This window comes from Vipera ursinii, assembly GCF_947247035.1.
Source record: "Vipera ursinii genome assembly, chromosome: 3".
NCBI lineage: Eukaryota > Metazoa > Chordata > Lepidosauria > Squamata > Viperidae > Vipera > Vipera ursinii.
In genome coordinates, this window is record NC_139516.1 from 147,113,162 (window position 1) to 147,128,634 (window position 15,473).

Consider the following 15,473-nt stretch of genomic DNA (forward strand, 5'->3'; position numbering starts at 1 on the left):
CCCAAGCGGCATTATTACAAAGTCAGCTTAATTGCCCCCAACAATCTGGGTCCTCATTTTACCTACCTCGGAAGGATGGAAGGCTGAGTCAACCTTGAGCCTGGTGGGATGCGAACCTGCACTAATTGCAGGCAGCTGGTGTTACTTAAGGAGGCATTAGCCCACTGCTCCACCAAGGCTCTTGTAATTTAATTTAATTTTTTAGAGCAAAAATTTCAGAGCAAAAATCCATTTCATGACCAAATAAACTCCTCAGCCATTTGTTTAAATTCAGAATAAGTCAGAATTTTTCTTAACAAAAACATGCAAATTGTTTCTACTAACTGCCACAGATTAATTAGTCTCCATTCATTATTTGCTTAACAATTAAAAAGTTGCTGATGTTTTGTAACAATAACTGAAAAAAAATCTTCCTTTGTCAGGTTATCACTTTCAGGAAGGTTGGAGGGAAAGAGAAGTGGGGAGAACCGGGAGGGGAGTGGTGAGGGAAAGAGGAGGGGAGAGGAAGAAGAGGGAAGTAAGAAAGAAAGGAGAAAGGGAGAAAGAAAGTAGAGAAGAGGAAAGAGAGAGGAGGAGGGTGGATACAGTGAAAGGGGAAATGGACGAGCAGCACCCAAACTTACATGTATGTATTTATGTATGGCGATATATATATATATATATATATAAACCTGAAAAAAAATTTCCTTTGTCAGGTTATCATTTTCAGGCATTTGAAATTTTCTAGACGTATATACAAGAATCTGTACTACAGATTTTTCTGCTGACATTTGAACTTTATTCAATTAGAACTTGGAAAATTCAATGCAGAGTAAAAGCGCTCCTTTCCAAAGACAACCGTAAAAAAGCCACTTTTAAAAAGCCACTTTGTCTCATTGTTCCTTATGCATTACAGGTAGTCCTCAACTTATGACAATTGGGACCCAACATTTCCGTGGCTAAAAAAAGTTAAGTGAGTTTTGTTTCATTTTACGACCTTTCTTGCAACAGTTCAGGGAATCACAGCAGTTGTTAAGTTAGTAACACAGTTGTTAAGTGGATCTCTCTTCCCCACTGACTGTTTTATCAATGTCACAAAAGGTAATCACATGACCCTAGGACACTGCAACTATCATAAATGCATGCCAGTTGCAAAGCATCCAAATTTTGACCCTGAGGATGCTGCAATGTTTGTAAGCGTGAAAAAAAAGTCATAAGATTTTTTAGTGCCATTGTAACTTTGAACAATCACTAAATGAATGGTTCTAAGTCAAGGACTATTTAGTAGTCTTTTTTCTCCTATAACTTTATTCAATCCTCAATGAACAGAAAACTAACAAAGAATATCACTATTAAATCAATGTGTCAGAGGTAATAAACTGATAATATAGCTGTTTTGTATAAATGTATAAAAATAAATCATGCAAAATAAATAGGCTTTATTTAGTAAGTATAATTTAAGTGACCCAGGCACACAGGCAAATAAAATAAGAGTATCAATTTACATTTTTACACTATTTGTATTGCTTTAGCAATCGTGATTTATTTTAAAATAAGAAACCTCATTTTCTTATAAAATGGTGCAAAAGGTTATGCATACATTTTCTCTGGTTTATTCAAAGTTTAGTTTGGCTGTTGTTAAATACATCTGAAATAAGTGTTTTACACAATAAAATACAGCTTTAAATTTTCTATGCTTTTATAGAAAACTCCCAAGGTTTAAGTAAGTTTATGGAAAAGATGGGAAAAGAGTAATAATTTATAAACCATCCAAAGCATGGATTATATTGAACTTGTCTTAGTTGTCTACAGCAGTACTGCCAAAGCTCTCAATATTTACCTGTTAATTAATACTAGTTTTACTTGCCTTCATAATATCTGGTATGTTGAATCTGTGTTTTGTTCAAGATACTCACATCATGCAAGACATTTAACACATGTACAGAAATCTCTTCAGTATTTAAAATACAATGGTTGTGAGAGCAATTAATGATAAGGCTTCTATTTGAGTAGCAAACACTTACAAATCCACCAAAACAAGAAGCATACAGTTCTCTGTAAATTTATCTCAAAAACACTGTAATTGCTTTGGTTGCTCCAATAATGACAATGGTTCAATTGTTCATAAAAATAAATCTTATCTTTTGATACAGAATTAGCATTCCTCTCATAAGAGAAATACTATTCCTTTGAAACCGCCAATGACTTTTGAAGGTTTTGAGTGTTCTGGCTCTGTTCAAATATTCTTAAATCTGTTCAGCACCGGTCCCCGAGATATATTGCACCTCTGGAAGAAAGCAAACTCAATGTTGTAATTGGCACTGTTCTTGAGTGAGATTCAGCAATCCAGCAGAGTGGCTCCAGTATATTTGAACAGTGGAATAAAGGTGTCCTTGAGTATCATCTGAGACTATGCCTCTTTACTACAATAGTCCCTGCTACAATATCATATGCTGTTCTGTTATGTTGAAAGAATAACAGAGTAATGAATGCGGGAAAGAAGGAAGCAATAGAGAAATTCTTGATCAAAGCTCGTATTGTAGACCTGTAAGGAAAAAACAGACAAATCTCTAGAATTTGTTGTCTGAAATGGGGAGTGTAGACAGAGAGGTACATGTTAAAAACAAAAATCCTCAAAATATTGACAAATACATCGGTAAACATGCTTTTTTTCTATTCCTACTCTTCTAATGAATCATTTCTACTTTGAATTAACCAACATTTCTGCGATCATATTTTTTACTTTTGCACAGACACATTAATTTCTAGTGTTTGCTTAATGAACACCATTCTCCTGCCATTATGAAAGAAGATACATCTTCTTAAAATGATATATCTGTAGACTTAATTTTCTGGATGGAACCTTTCCTTACAAATACCATAGACAGTATGTCAAGCAACATTTTTGTACTGATTGTTAATGATATAGCTTAAGTTGTGATATAGCATTCCAGATGATTTATATAATTATGTTCATGCTGTTGAATTACTTAATCACAAACAGTCTGATTGTTTAGGCAAACCTTGGAGTAGAATTGAATTACTGAAAATATAACTTATGATTGGGAATCAACTTAGCAAAGCTGAAGCTGAAATGTGATATAATGAAATAATATAAACATGTGTTGAGGGAGATAAACATGACTTATTCTTCATTATATGATGTCCCCCAACAGTGGGCAAATAATTCAGATTAATACGTATGAAGAGCTATAACTAATGTTCCCAATTTATTCAGCTATTTATATAATTCACAAATGGCTGAAGATAGATTTATTACATACAATTTTTTGCCAGCAATGCATTGTTAGTTTGGTTCACTTTAAAAAAAAAACACCTCCAAGTCTGCATTGAGTTTAGTCAGGTTGTAAAATATCCTTACATGTAAAGCTGAAGTAGGGAATAAAAATTAAAGGTAAAGGTAAAGATTCCCCTGCACATGTGTGCTAGTCATTTCCAACTCTAGGGGCCGGTGCTCATCTCCGTTTCAAAGCTGAAGAGCCAGCGTTTGTCCAAGGACATCTCCGTGGTCATGTGGCCGGCATGACTAGACGCCAAAGGCGCACGGAACGCTGTTACCTTCCCACTGTAGTGGTCCCTATTTTTCTACTTGCTTTCAAACTGCAAGGTTGGCAGAAGCTGGGACGAGTAACAGGCGCTCACTTTGCTACGCGGCACTCGGGATTCGACCCGCCAAACTGCCGACCATCTGATCGACAAGCTCAGCGTCCTAACCCACTGAGCGACCACGTCCCTTTAGGGAATAAAAATTACGTAAATCTAATAATTTTTACAGTGTGTAGATTATACAACATTACTGAAAACATCTAAGGATTCATATACCGGTAGGTATAATATTGCAGTGACAAAAATAAAACTTACGTTGTTATGCTCACATTAGAAGATGGAATCACCAATACACGACTTGGTGCTATAAGTACTGATGTATCACATGTCACAACTCGAAGGCCTAGCAGAAATTTCCCAGGTGTTGCACCACCAGCTCCCCAAATACAAATAATCTGAAATAAACATTTCTCATAACTAAAATTACATCTTTTACCACGTGTGATAGATCACTAATGAAGCTGTCTTGAGGCCAGATCAACCACATATGATACACATTTGAAATAATGTCAGAGAGGACTAGGTTGTTCTCAAGTTATGACTGCAGTTGGGAATGAGATTGCCATGCAATCGTAAAGTGCAACATTACCACCATCACATGGCAATCCAGGCGGTCCCCAACGTCACCGTAATTCAAGATGTGTGTCGTCAAATGGGAAGCAGAGGAAGACTCAGGTAAGGATCAGGGTTGCTTCAGGGGTACGTGAGGGCCCCAGGAGGCCAGGCCAGGGCAAGCAGAGATTTGGGGAGGTGGTGCTTGGGCACAGCATGAGCTCAGAAAAGCCACAGGGAATATGGGTGTGGGACAAAAGCGATTGCAGGGAGGCTGAGGTGCAGGCATGTGTGCAAGCATGAAGCAGCCTAGGAAAGAGGGCGCAGGGTGCATTTGTTTGCAGGGAGGCCAAGGAAACTGGGTGAGGTACATGGAAGCGCAGAGAGGCTGGGAAAGAGGCTGTGGTGGGGTTTGTAGTAGCAGAAAGGCCACGGAAAGAGGCCATGGAGTGCATAAATTTGTGCAATCGCACACAGGCCGTAGAAAGAGGGCATGTGGTGCATATGATTGCAGGGAGGATGGGGAAAGAGGGTATGGAATGTGCGCGTGCATGTCTGTTAACACAGGAAGGCAGAAAAAAGAGGGTGCGAATGTTTGCACAGTGAAGGGGGAAAGTGGGCGTGGTGTGTGCAAGCAGAGAAAGGTGGGAGGAGATTTGTGACCTTCCTTGCACACTTCCTCATTGCTTGTGGGAAGAGGGCAGGAAAAGTTGCAAGTGGTGGTCATATGACTGTGGGGCGCTGCACCTGGTCACAAGTACAAGGCACCTGAGTTTTGTTCATGTGATTGTGAGGCCATTGCAATGGTCTGAACTTGAGTACCAGTTGTAAGTCCCTTCATTTAGTGCCCTCATAACTCTTGAGTGGTCGCTGAACAAATGGTGCTTAAGGAATACCTGTATAATGGGAGGGATACTGTTTTCTGTCATTGTGAATAAAATTTGCTCTTATCTACACAGCTTTGTGCAGTTTCTGATCCTTGGTCATACGGAAATTTTAGTTCTTTACAGTGGGCAGTATTGGATATCAATAGGTCTTATAAATATTCTGAATATTTATGAGGTTAATATAAACTCACTAACCTAACTAAAAAGTAAATTAAAATTAAGTTCATAAAACATATGGATCACTGATTACCGTAAATTAGTTTGAAGAAAATAGTCTCCAAAATAGATGTTCTATTGTTTTTTCAAGTAAAACTTGTATACCTCATAGATGCAGACCAGCAATCTGTAGATAAGCGCCACTATCATCATCTTTTGCAAGTCTTCCATGGAAGTTTCATCGTCGATTTCTTCTATAATGTAGTGCATAGCAAACTTTGAGATATCCCTGCATCAAAAGTATAATACAATAAGTGATACTATGAATAAGCAATACTATTCTACGTATAGCTTAGAGGTAATATCACTGTAAATGGAAATATTTTTATTTAGTGGACTTTTTTGTTTCAGGGTACAATTCAGGGTACAAAAGATAAGTATTTTAAATTTGGAAGACTAATAGCAAAGCATATTGCCAAAGAAGGTGGCATCTGAGGGCTCTTCTATACATTTTGCTTGCTTTGGCATGACAATGGCTCACAAATTGTTTCTTGAGGAGAGGAACATATGACACTCTCCTCAACCCATCCTCAGCACATGTATAATAATAATAATTAATAATAATAATAATAATGATAATAATAATAATAATAATAATAATAATAATAATAATAATAATAATAATAATAATAATAATAATAAGAAGAAGAAGAAGAAGAAGAAGAAGAAGTAGTAGTAGTAGTTGGAAGGGACCTTGGAGGTCATCTAGTCCAACCCCCTGCTCAGGCAGGAAACCCTATACCATTTCAGGCAAATGGCTGTCCAGTCTCTTCTTAAAAACTTCCAGTGTTGGAGCATTCACCACTTCTGGAGGCAGGTTGTTCCACTGCTTAACTGTTCTAACAGTCAGGAAGTTTCTCCTTACTTTTGCCTATATTTTCTTAATTTGCATTAGAGATAATGTTTTCTGATTTTAGCCGGCAGAAGTGGCGGCTTAACGTGGCGGCTTTGTTTCATTTGCCTGCTGGCAAATGTCTAAGGTGCGCCGTGGCAGAAATCTTTTCCCCTCTTGTCACCAGTTCTTCAGGGCTATTTTGTCCTGAGCTGCTGGGTTGCCTGCTCCCTTCTGAGGGGACCTTTCCACAGTGGAAAAATAAATCTATGGCAGGGGTGTCAAACTCGCAGGCCGGATGCGTCAGGCGTAGGCCACGCCCACCCCAGCTCCGTGACGTGATCGAGTTTCCCACCTGTGATCTATGGGCTCTTCCCCTCTCTAAGGTGAACTGGTGAAATGCTGGCTGGATCTTTTTTTCCTTTTAATAGGTTTACTGATGATCTGAAGACCTCTCTTTTTAAGGGGCTCTAGGCCTTTCTGTGTCTTTTTTAGATTGGGTGAAATTAACAACAGTTCTGCTAATTTGCCTTTGCAGCTTAAATAGGAGATAGAGGATTCCATGTTTTCTGTGGTATTTTCGACTGGTGGCCCCCAGGGGGAGGGCCTTCTCTGTGGGTGCTCCGGCATTATGGAACCAACTGCCGGTTGAGCTCCGGACGGCATCAGACCTCCGATCCTTCCGTCGCGGGTTGAAGACCCATTTATTTGAACTAGCGGGTCTGGCCTGATGGGGGTATATGGGTTTTTATAGGCTTGTTTTATCATTCTTGTTTTAACTTGGGCATTGATTTGTTTTTTTAATTTTTGTATTGTTATTTATATATGCCCTGTGAACCGCCCTGAGTCCCTTAGGGAGAAGGGCGGTATAGAAATCTCAATAAATTAAAAAAAAAATTTAAATTTGGAGAAAGTACAGAAGCGGGGAAGTTTATCAATGGACCCATGGCAATTGCCATCCCAACAAAACATCTAGACGGCCAAAACAGAAGAACAGATAAGGAACATGGATACAATATATTTTAAAAAACTTTAAATTTTTATTCCAACCTGTTTGAACACAGGAGACAAATAGTTAAAGCTGCCGTGACAATACCCTTTACTTTAATTTTTTTAAAGAAGAAAATATCTACTCATTTGTTATGATCCATGCCTGCACTTTGAAATGGAATAGTTTACTGTACTGAGAATTAAATATATAAGATAGTAAGCAGCTAGCTGTCCAACATGTATCCTAATTTACAGTCTAAATGTTGGAGGTGTGGTAGTTTAGAAGCTACCTATTTTCACATGTGGTGGACTTGTAGAAATATAAAAGCTTTTTGGATTAAAATTTGGTGGAACATTCAAAAGATTTTTAAGAGAAAGATAAAGTTTTCCCGCAATTGTTTTTATTGGGCATTGTTGTAGATTGTGATGTTAAAGAAACTAACTTGATGTTGAACATGATAACAGCAGCACGGTTACTGGTGGGACAATATTGGAAGAAGGATAGTTTGCCCACTGTAGAAGAATGGGTGTTTAAAGTTTCGAATCTTGCAGAAATGTCTAAGATTTCTGCTTATCTGAAGGATCATTCACAGGAAAGATATATTTCAGTATGGAGGTGATGGATAAATTATATTCAAAACAAATATGGGACTAAAAAGTACCATTTAGCTTATGAGTAGATTTTAGTGGGATATTGTTATTGGTACATTGTTTGTAGTTATGTTAAAAGGGAGTTAAAGCGCATTATGAATTTGGTTAACTGTATATTATGCATAATTTTTATTTAGAATATGATTATTGTAACTATAATCCTGTATTTAGCTCTGGGAAGTGGGGGGGAAGTGGGTGGGTTTGGGGTGGGAGGGATTTGGGGATATATTGTAAAATTTTGTTTTTGTAAAATTCTTTAATAAAAAAAGATAGTAAGCAGCAGATATAATGAAACCGATTAAACACATTATGTACTGTGCAACTTACTTTATTCCACTTAAGTGCATAATACTCAAAACTATTGATGCCTTGATAAAGAAAAGAATAAAGAAATCCACCATCTCTGCTATAAATCGATGAGCCAAAGATGGGATTATGTATTCACGACCTGAACAAAAACAGATAATTTATTTTGCATTAAATATCATAGAACAAACTCTGTAATATAAGGTCAGATAATTAATACACACAGATAATTTTACATACTAATTTACATTTCAAGTGATAATATAATAAACTCATGCTTAAGAGGATCGGGGGAAAAAGCTTTGTATTAGGTTACACATTTTACTACAGATCATTATGAGATCTTTTGATATAATTCTGCCCTTCCAAAGGTAGCTGCAATGTTCACAAGGACTTCACAAAGGGTTGGACTCTACCCATATTCTGGTGTGTCATGCTGTTGTCAGACAAGATGTTCAGACTTACGCCCCCCCCCCTAAAATACCAAGCACTTTCTCATAAGACATCATAAACCTTTCTTTACTAACTCCGTGGTCAATCTGGCTCCTTTAATTTTTATTCCCCCCCCCTTTATTATTTTAACAAATAACTCCAGGCAGCAAACTTATCCAACATGCCTTCCTTCTCCTCCTATTTTCCCCCTAATGACGACCTTGTGTAGTGGGTTGGGCGTGTGCCAGGATTTGCCAGGGTTGGATCACTGTAAATAGAGAACCAGAAGACTCTTGGTGTTAACTGATGACTTCATCCATAGCCGTGCTCTTTAAAAGAGTAGCAGCGTACCTTACACCAAGAAGCCATTGTTCCAGAGACTGATAAGAGAAACCAATGTGGAATCTCTCATTTCAGAGACACAGATATGAAAAACTCAAATCTCAATGGTATTGCTACTAATACTGTTAAGCAATGCTAACACTGTTACCAGGCATGCAGAACCACACACAAAGCCGCTGTGCTCCACCCATTAAAGTACTTCAGTAAGTATCAGTTCCTCGCCACCATTCTCAGCAGCAAACCAAGAGCTCTTCTCCATTGTCCAATTGGTAAGGTTAATATTATACCTAATTGTTCATTACAGTCATAGATCAGGATAGAGACAGATATAGGAAAAAGTAGTCTGCTCATTTCTCTGCTATTTTTTAAAAATTCAAAATTGAGCGATGCATCCAGTTTCACATAATTGGACCGATGGAAGGAGACTTCTTCATTGTGGTATTCCCACTGCAACCTTTCATGATCACCAAAAACGATATTAGGTGGGGAAAACAAGTCATGAATAGATAGACTGCTGAATAAGAGGCTGAAGCAGTAGGATAGAAATCTTTCAAAACTCATCGGATGTACCTTCCAAGAACAGAGCTCCATCCCAAAAGAGTTCTCAACCCAATTTTCAAAGATTGTGCTATTCCCATTGCGAATTTCTTACCATGTAAGATTCTTTGTCTCTTTTAAGTAGTAATTTTATTTCATTTATTTATTCTATTTGTACATCACTGAATCAATACAGTACAGACTCTCACTACAACAATCTACAACAAAAACCTCTGTAATATTTCAGGCATCCGCAATAAACACAAATATGGTAAATTAATAAAAGGCCACAAGGATAAATGATGAAAAATAAAACAAGTCATACCCAAACTAAAAATACTAGCCAATAAACCACTGTAAACGATCATAATGACATACATTAAAGTTAACAATAACAAACATTTCAACCAAACGATCTCTGGAATAGTTCTATTTTTATTCGTTTCTGGAATGTTGGAAGAAATGGGAAATGAAGGAAAGAGTAAGTCTACAAGGGCAGAGCAACAACTGAAAAACAGCGCATTGTGGCAAGCATCCTCCCTGTTTTATGAAAGAGGGCATGACCAAAAGCTTCTCCTGAGAAAATTCTGCAAGACATGGAAAGCTGGGGCTGCTCTGAGGGCAGGAGCAAGTGTATCAGTACAGTTATAGGCACATATGCAGTATTGTATTTCATGTTCTGTATTTAGGGCGCACTCATACTGCAATACAGAGTATAATTCATTTATTATATTCATCTGTCATTCTTCACAAGCACGTTTACCACATACTTATAGAATGGCTCTACTAATTTTAACCCGACCAACCAAGGCTGAATGAAATGATTTAGGTGTGCCCTTTTTGTTAATCAAAGGTCAAAGAGAGTGAATTGGCGACTAACCTGCTCTTCCAACCTCTGAAAAGGGAGAGATGTTTAAGAGCAATCCTATTTTTTTTAAAAAAAATCCTCCTTTCCATTACATCCATAGAAAACAAACAAAAAGAGCCATTTGATTTTAGCAAGAGGCTAAAATAAGAGGATGACTGCTTCCTGTTTAACCCGGCCTTATGTCTGCAGGATTTATGCATAATCTCTTACATGGCAAGAGCAATGCTGCTGCATTATGATAATGGGGCTTGTAGCATCTGTAGACCTAATACATTCTTCATTATTCTTTCCACCCAACCTCAATGGGTTCACATTGTCTCCATGCCAATCTGGGTTTATGCATTCCAAAATTATGACATCTCAGCTACTGTACATAGTTACGTACACGGCTACGGGACTTGAGCTTGGCTAGTCTAAAGAAAAGAAGAAATAGGAGAGACATGATAGCAGTGTTTCAGTATCTAAGGCAGGGGTGTCAAACTCGCAACTTCATGTGTTGTGATGTATCGTGACTTTTTTTCCATTGCCGGCAATTGGGTGGGCGTGGTTTCACTATGATGCATCTGGCCTGCGGGCTCACAGTTTGACACCCCTGATCTAAACGGCTGCCACAAGTTAGAGGGGGCCAGATTGTTCACCAAAGCACCAGATGGAAGGATGAGAAACAACAGTTGGTAACTGATCAAAGAGAGAAGCAACCTGGAATTAAGGAGGAACTTCCTGACAGTGAGGACAATCAACCAGTGGAACAGCTTACCCCCGGGAAATCGTGGGCGCTCCATCACTGGAGATTTTCAAGAAGAGACTAGAGTCACTAGACCAGGGGTAGGTGACCTCGGCTCTTTTATGACTCATGGACTTCAACTCCCAGAATTCCTGAAACAGCTATGCTGACTCAGGAATTCTGGGAGTTGAAGTCCATGAGTCATAAAAGAGCTGAGGTTGCCTACCCTTGGACTAGACATTCAACTGTCTGAGATGGTATAGGTCAGGGGTCAGCAACCTGAAACAGTGAAAGAGCCACTCGGAACCGGTTCCCTCACAAAAGGAAAAACTGGGAGCCGCAAAAAATGTGTGCATGCGCTTACATGCACGCATGCGCAGAACAGGGTTTGACTGAAGAGTGGAGCCAAGGCGAGATATGCACCTACCCTGCATATTTGAATTGATTGGTTGAACTTTTTAGTCCCAATTTTTTTTTTTTGACTGCACATGGCAGAAGACCGGGAGCCACAGGAGACAGCTGAAAGAGCCGCATGCGGCTCCGGAGCCGCGGGTTGCAGACCTGTAGTATAGGTTCTTCTGCTTGAGCAGGGGGCTGGACTAGAAGACCTCCAAGTTCCCTTCTATTCTATTCTATTCTATTCTATTCTATTCCATTCCATTCCAAGTGGATCCTCATCTGCAAAAGCTTTTATCATACAAAAAGTAAAATGAGTCTCGATGACACCACAAACTTTTTCATAAAAGAGTCGCCCCATTATGCAGTAAGTAAACACACCTCTCCGCCTTCCACAGACTTCCACTTCAGCCCTGACCAGAGAGGTTAAGAAGTCACTGGTGTTTCCCCGATGGGTCTTCACACGCTCACTAGCCAACACTGACCAGGGTGAAGGGAAATGAGCTCCAAACATCTCTCGGGCATCGAACTGCTCACCTTCGCACCATCCTCTCTCTATCCTCTCCAAAGCGTTCAACGCCTTCGGCCGAGTCTTCTCCGACACTCCCACCCCCCCCCACTTCCTTTCTTCCTTTGGAACAGGGGTCGGCAACCTCGGCTCTTTTATGACTCGTGGACTTCAACTCCCAGAATTCCTGAGCCAGCATAGCTGGCTCAGGAATTCTGGGAGTTGAAGTCCACGAGTCATAAAAGAGCCGAGGTTGCCGACCCCTGCTTTGGAAGAACGACTCACCTGCAGGTCGGCCCGGCTCCCGTCGGGAACCGCCGGCGGGGGCAGAAACGGTGGGAGGAGCGGGGCGCTGGGCCGGGGGCCCGTGTCGAACTGCGGGCAGTGGCCAAGCCGGGGTCGTGCGGGCCGGAGCGGAGCCGGCCTCGGGGGCAGCGGAGGTGGCCAGGAGGTGGTAGCAGGGGCTGCTGCTGCTGCTGCCGCCGCTGCTGTAGAAATAGGCGCCGGGCGGCGGGGCCGAAGCCGCTGCGTTGGCGGCTCCGGCCATGAGCGCGGCCAGGCCGCTCTGCCAGCTGAGATAAGCGCAGTACGAGTCCCAGAGCCATTGATGCACGCGCCTGGAGTATTCCCCCGCGCTGATCGCCTCTTCTTCTTGGGCCCGGGAGCCGCTCCCGCCGCCGCCATCATCATCACCACCCTTCGGCGCCTCTGCCATGGCCCGTCCCGAAAGCCTCCCCCGCCCGTGCTTGTGGCAGACCTTGCCTTCTGCACTGCGCAAGCGCAAGCGCAAGCCCGTCAGCAAATTGCCTTGGCTCTCTCGCTCCGAGGCGGAGGAGAGACGGGCGGCTGGCACGGGCTCTCTCCTCCCCGCCAACGCGAACGTCACTGGCGGCGTGGGCAGGCGAAGAGCCTGAGCCATCTTGGCCGGTGTCTTTCCGGGACAAGCCCCCTCCTCTCCCCTCCCCAGCCGCTATCTCAGGAGTAGGCAACCTTGGCTCTTTTATGACTCGTGGACTTCAACTCCCAGAATTCCTGAGCCAGCTGCGCTGGCTCAGGAATTCTGGGAGTTGAAGTCCACGAGTCATAAAAGAGCCAAGGTTGCCTACCCCTGCGCTATCTGAAGGAGAAGGGCGGTGGTGGTGAGGTGTTTACGAGCGGTTTATTTGCTCAAGATTCTCAGTCGGGTGTGACTGATAGCAAGAGGCGTTGTCGACCCAGACGGCGGGCGGGCGGGGTGGGTGGAGGGCGGGTTGTGTTACACTCGACCGCCGCCGTGACGAAATCCTCGCTCGGATGAGCGGGAAACAATTCTTGGGCGGGCCTTTTACGTAACGTTGCGTTCGGTCGGTTTCGACGTGCGTAGAACCTGGACTAGAGTTGGCATCGTTGCTGATGAATTAGGGGTCTTCAAAAAAACATGCTGGCTGGGGAATTCTGGGAGTTGAAGTCTTGTAGATTGACTACAGTTAGTCCTCGACGTACTACAGTTTGTTTAGTGACCGATCAGTTACAATAGCTCTGAAAAAAATGTGACTTAAGACTGCTCTTTCCACAGTTAACTTACGACCTTTGCAGCATCCCTGCAATCACGTGATCAAAATTCAGATACTTGAGGACTGGTTCATATTTATGACTGCTGCTGTGTCCAAAGGTCATGTGGACACCTTTTGTGACCTGACAAGTAAAGTCCAGTGCTTTTTTTGTAAAAGAAAAAGGTGCCGGAACTCACACATGTCATACAACCCACCATGCCTACCCTACAAGGCTCCATCCAAAAAAGGTGCCGGAACTCCGTTCTGAGCGTTCTATGAGAAAAAAAGCCCTGGGAAAGTCAGATTCACTTAACAACCGGGTTACTGACTTCACAACTGCAGTGATTTACTTAACAGCTGTGGCAAAAAAGGTTGTAAAATGTGTTAAAACTCACCTAACAAACATCTCACTTAACAACAGAAATGTGGGGGTCAATTGTGGTCATCAATCAAGGACTACCTGTAGTTTGGAGAGCCCCCCCCCCTTGCAAAATAAGGATGTCAGCTATAAAAGCTGGCAGAGAAGCAGGAACTGAGAGCCAAACAGGATTCCAGGCAGCAGCTTCTGGGCAGCGGTTGCGTGAGCCTCAGAAATTGCGTTTTAGAGCTGAAACCACCCTGGATTATCTAATGAACTGGTGAGGTTTCAGGCTGCCTTATGTTTTACATCTCAGAGAGCACCAGGAAAAGTAGTTGTGGGACAGCAAAAAAAACCAATTGAAAATCCTTTTTAATGCACGTGCCCGTGCACACACAGAACTTCTCTCTGTCACCGGCTTTGTTTCTAACAATTAGGCTGTCCATCTCACATAGGTAACTGAGAGTCGTACACAGTTAACAATCAAAGAATTAGCTTGTTTCTTGTTAACTATTTGAAATTTAAAGTTCAAATGAATTTTCAGGGGATAGACATGTCAGTTTAGCAAGTAACCCTTTTGTAATTTAGCATATATTTTAATACAGAACTAGTACAGTTTTCTGGATAGCATTCTTCTCTTAACCAGAGGTGGTTTATTTTCATTTCAGTATCTTTCTGCCATCTGCTGGCTACCTAATGTCAGTGGCTTTGCTTAGACTTTATTCCAAATTTAGTTTTCACATAAGGTGGTGTATAAACAGGCTCATAAATCAGTACTTATTGAGGAATAAAAGGCAGGTATATTTGCTTTTTTATTTCCCTTTCAAGGATGTGGGTGTATTTATGCTATACTTTGTGATTTCAAGAGCAATTGGAAAACCCTTACACAAATTGGTTTGGTGCAAAAATTTAAATTGTCTTGGATATGTATGCTGTTTCAACATCACCTCCACTTTGTTGTCCAGTTCAGTTCTGTATATTTCATCTGATGATATCCATATATATAAAAAAGGTAAACGGTGCCCTACCCAGTTGTGTCCAACTCTAGGGTACGGTGCTCACATTTACTTCTTGGCTGAGGGAGCCTGCCTTGATCAAAGACATTTTTTGAGTTCATGTGGCCAGCAGGCCTGTACGCCAAGGGCGCACGGAACGCTGTTACTTTCCCACTGAAGTGATATCTATTAAGCTACTCACAAATGTCTTTGGTCAAACTAATACAAACCAATAAAAGGGAAAAAAATAGAAAAAAGGAAAAGATAAAAAGTGCAGAAAGAAGAAAAAAAGGAAACTTCAGATTTCTTTTGCAGCAAATCCAAGTATGATTACAAATTAATTGTTTAATCTATGATTATAAAAACATAGTTCACCCTTTTTCTATTATCCAGGTTTTTTCTAATCATTGAAACCCAAAATCCTAAGTATATTTTCCCCATTTTATGTAAAAATCTATAAAGGTTTTCCAGTCAACCAAAAATGTAGACATTGTTTTTTCTTTAATCAAAACTTGGATAATTGTAGTAAGAGACTGTTCCTGTTCCAATCTAATTGATACTAATTGGTCATTGGTTGTACTTTTAAAGTATTGTCTTTGCTGTATCCTTCCTGAATATAAAAAGAATACTATTCCTTGTTTCTTGTGTCCTGAGTAGTAAATACATGGTATGATCTGCTAACAATGGACAGTCCTAGTATATTCCGATTCCCTATTGCCTAAGATGTCAAAAATGGAGTAG

General features: G+C 40.9%; 1 protein-coding gene across 2 annotated transcripts; it reads right to left on the reverse strand.

The window, feature by feature from the left end:
• Positions 1–1,398: 1,398 nt before the first annotated feature.
• Positions 1,399–12,691, reverse strand: FAM8A1 (family with sequence similarity 8 member A1). 2 transcript variants are annotated; one of them, XM_083360699.1, is made up of 5 exons: positions 12,133–12,691; positions 8,062–8,182; positions 5,367–5,490; positions 3,862–4,001; positions 1,399–2,524 (listed from the first exon to the last, which is right to left on the reverse strand). In XM_083360699.1, the coding sequence occupies exons 1-5, from the start codon at positions 12,560–12,562 to the stop codon at positions 2,380–2,382; spliced, it is 960 nt and encodes a 319-aa protein (XP_083216825.1). In that variant the 5' UTR covers positions 12,563–12,691; the 3' UTR covers positions 1,399–2,379. The 2 variants fall into 2 exon arrangements, with proteins under 2 accessions (XP_083216825.1, XP_083216826.1); XM_083360700.1 differs by lacking the exon at positions 1,399–2,524 and adding an exon at positions 3,688–3,733 and having other exon boundaries at positions 3,876–4,001.
• Between the last annotated feature and the right edge of the window lie 2,782 nt (positions 12,692–15,473).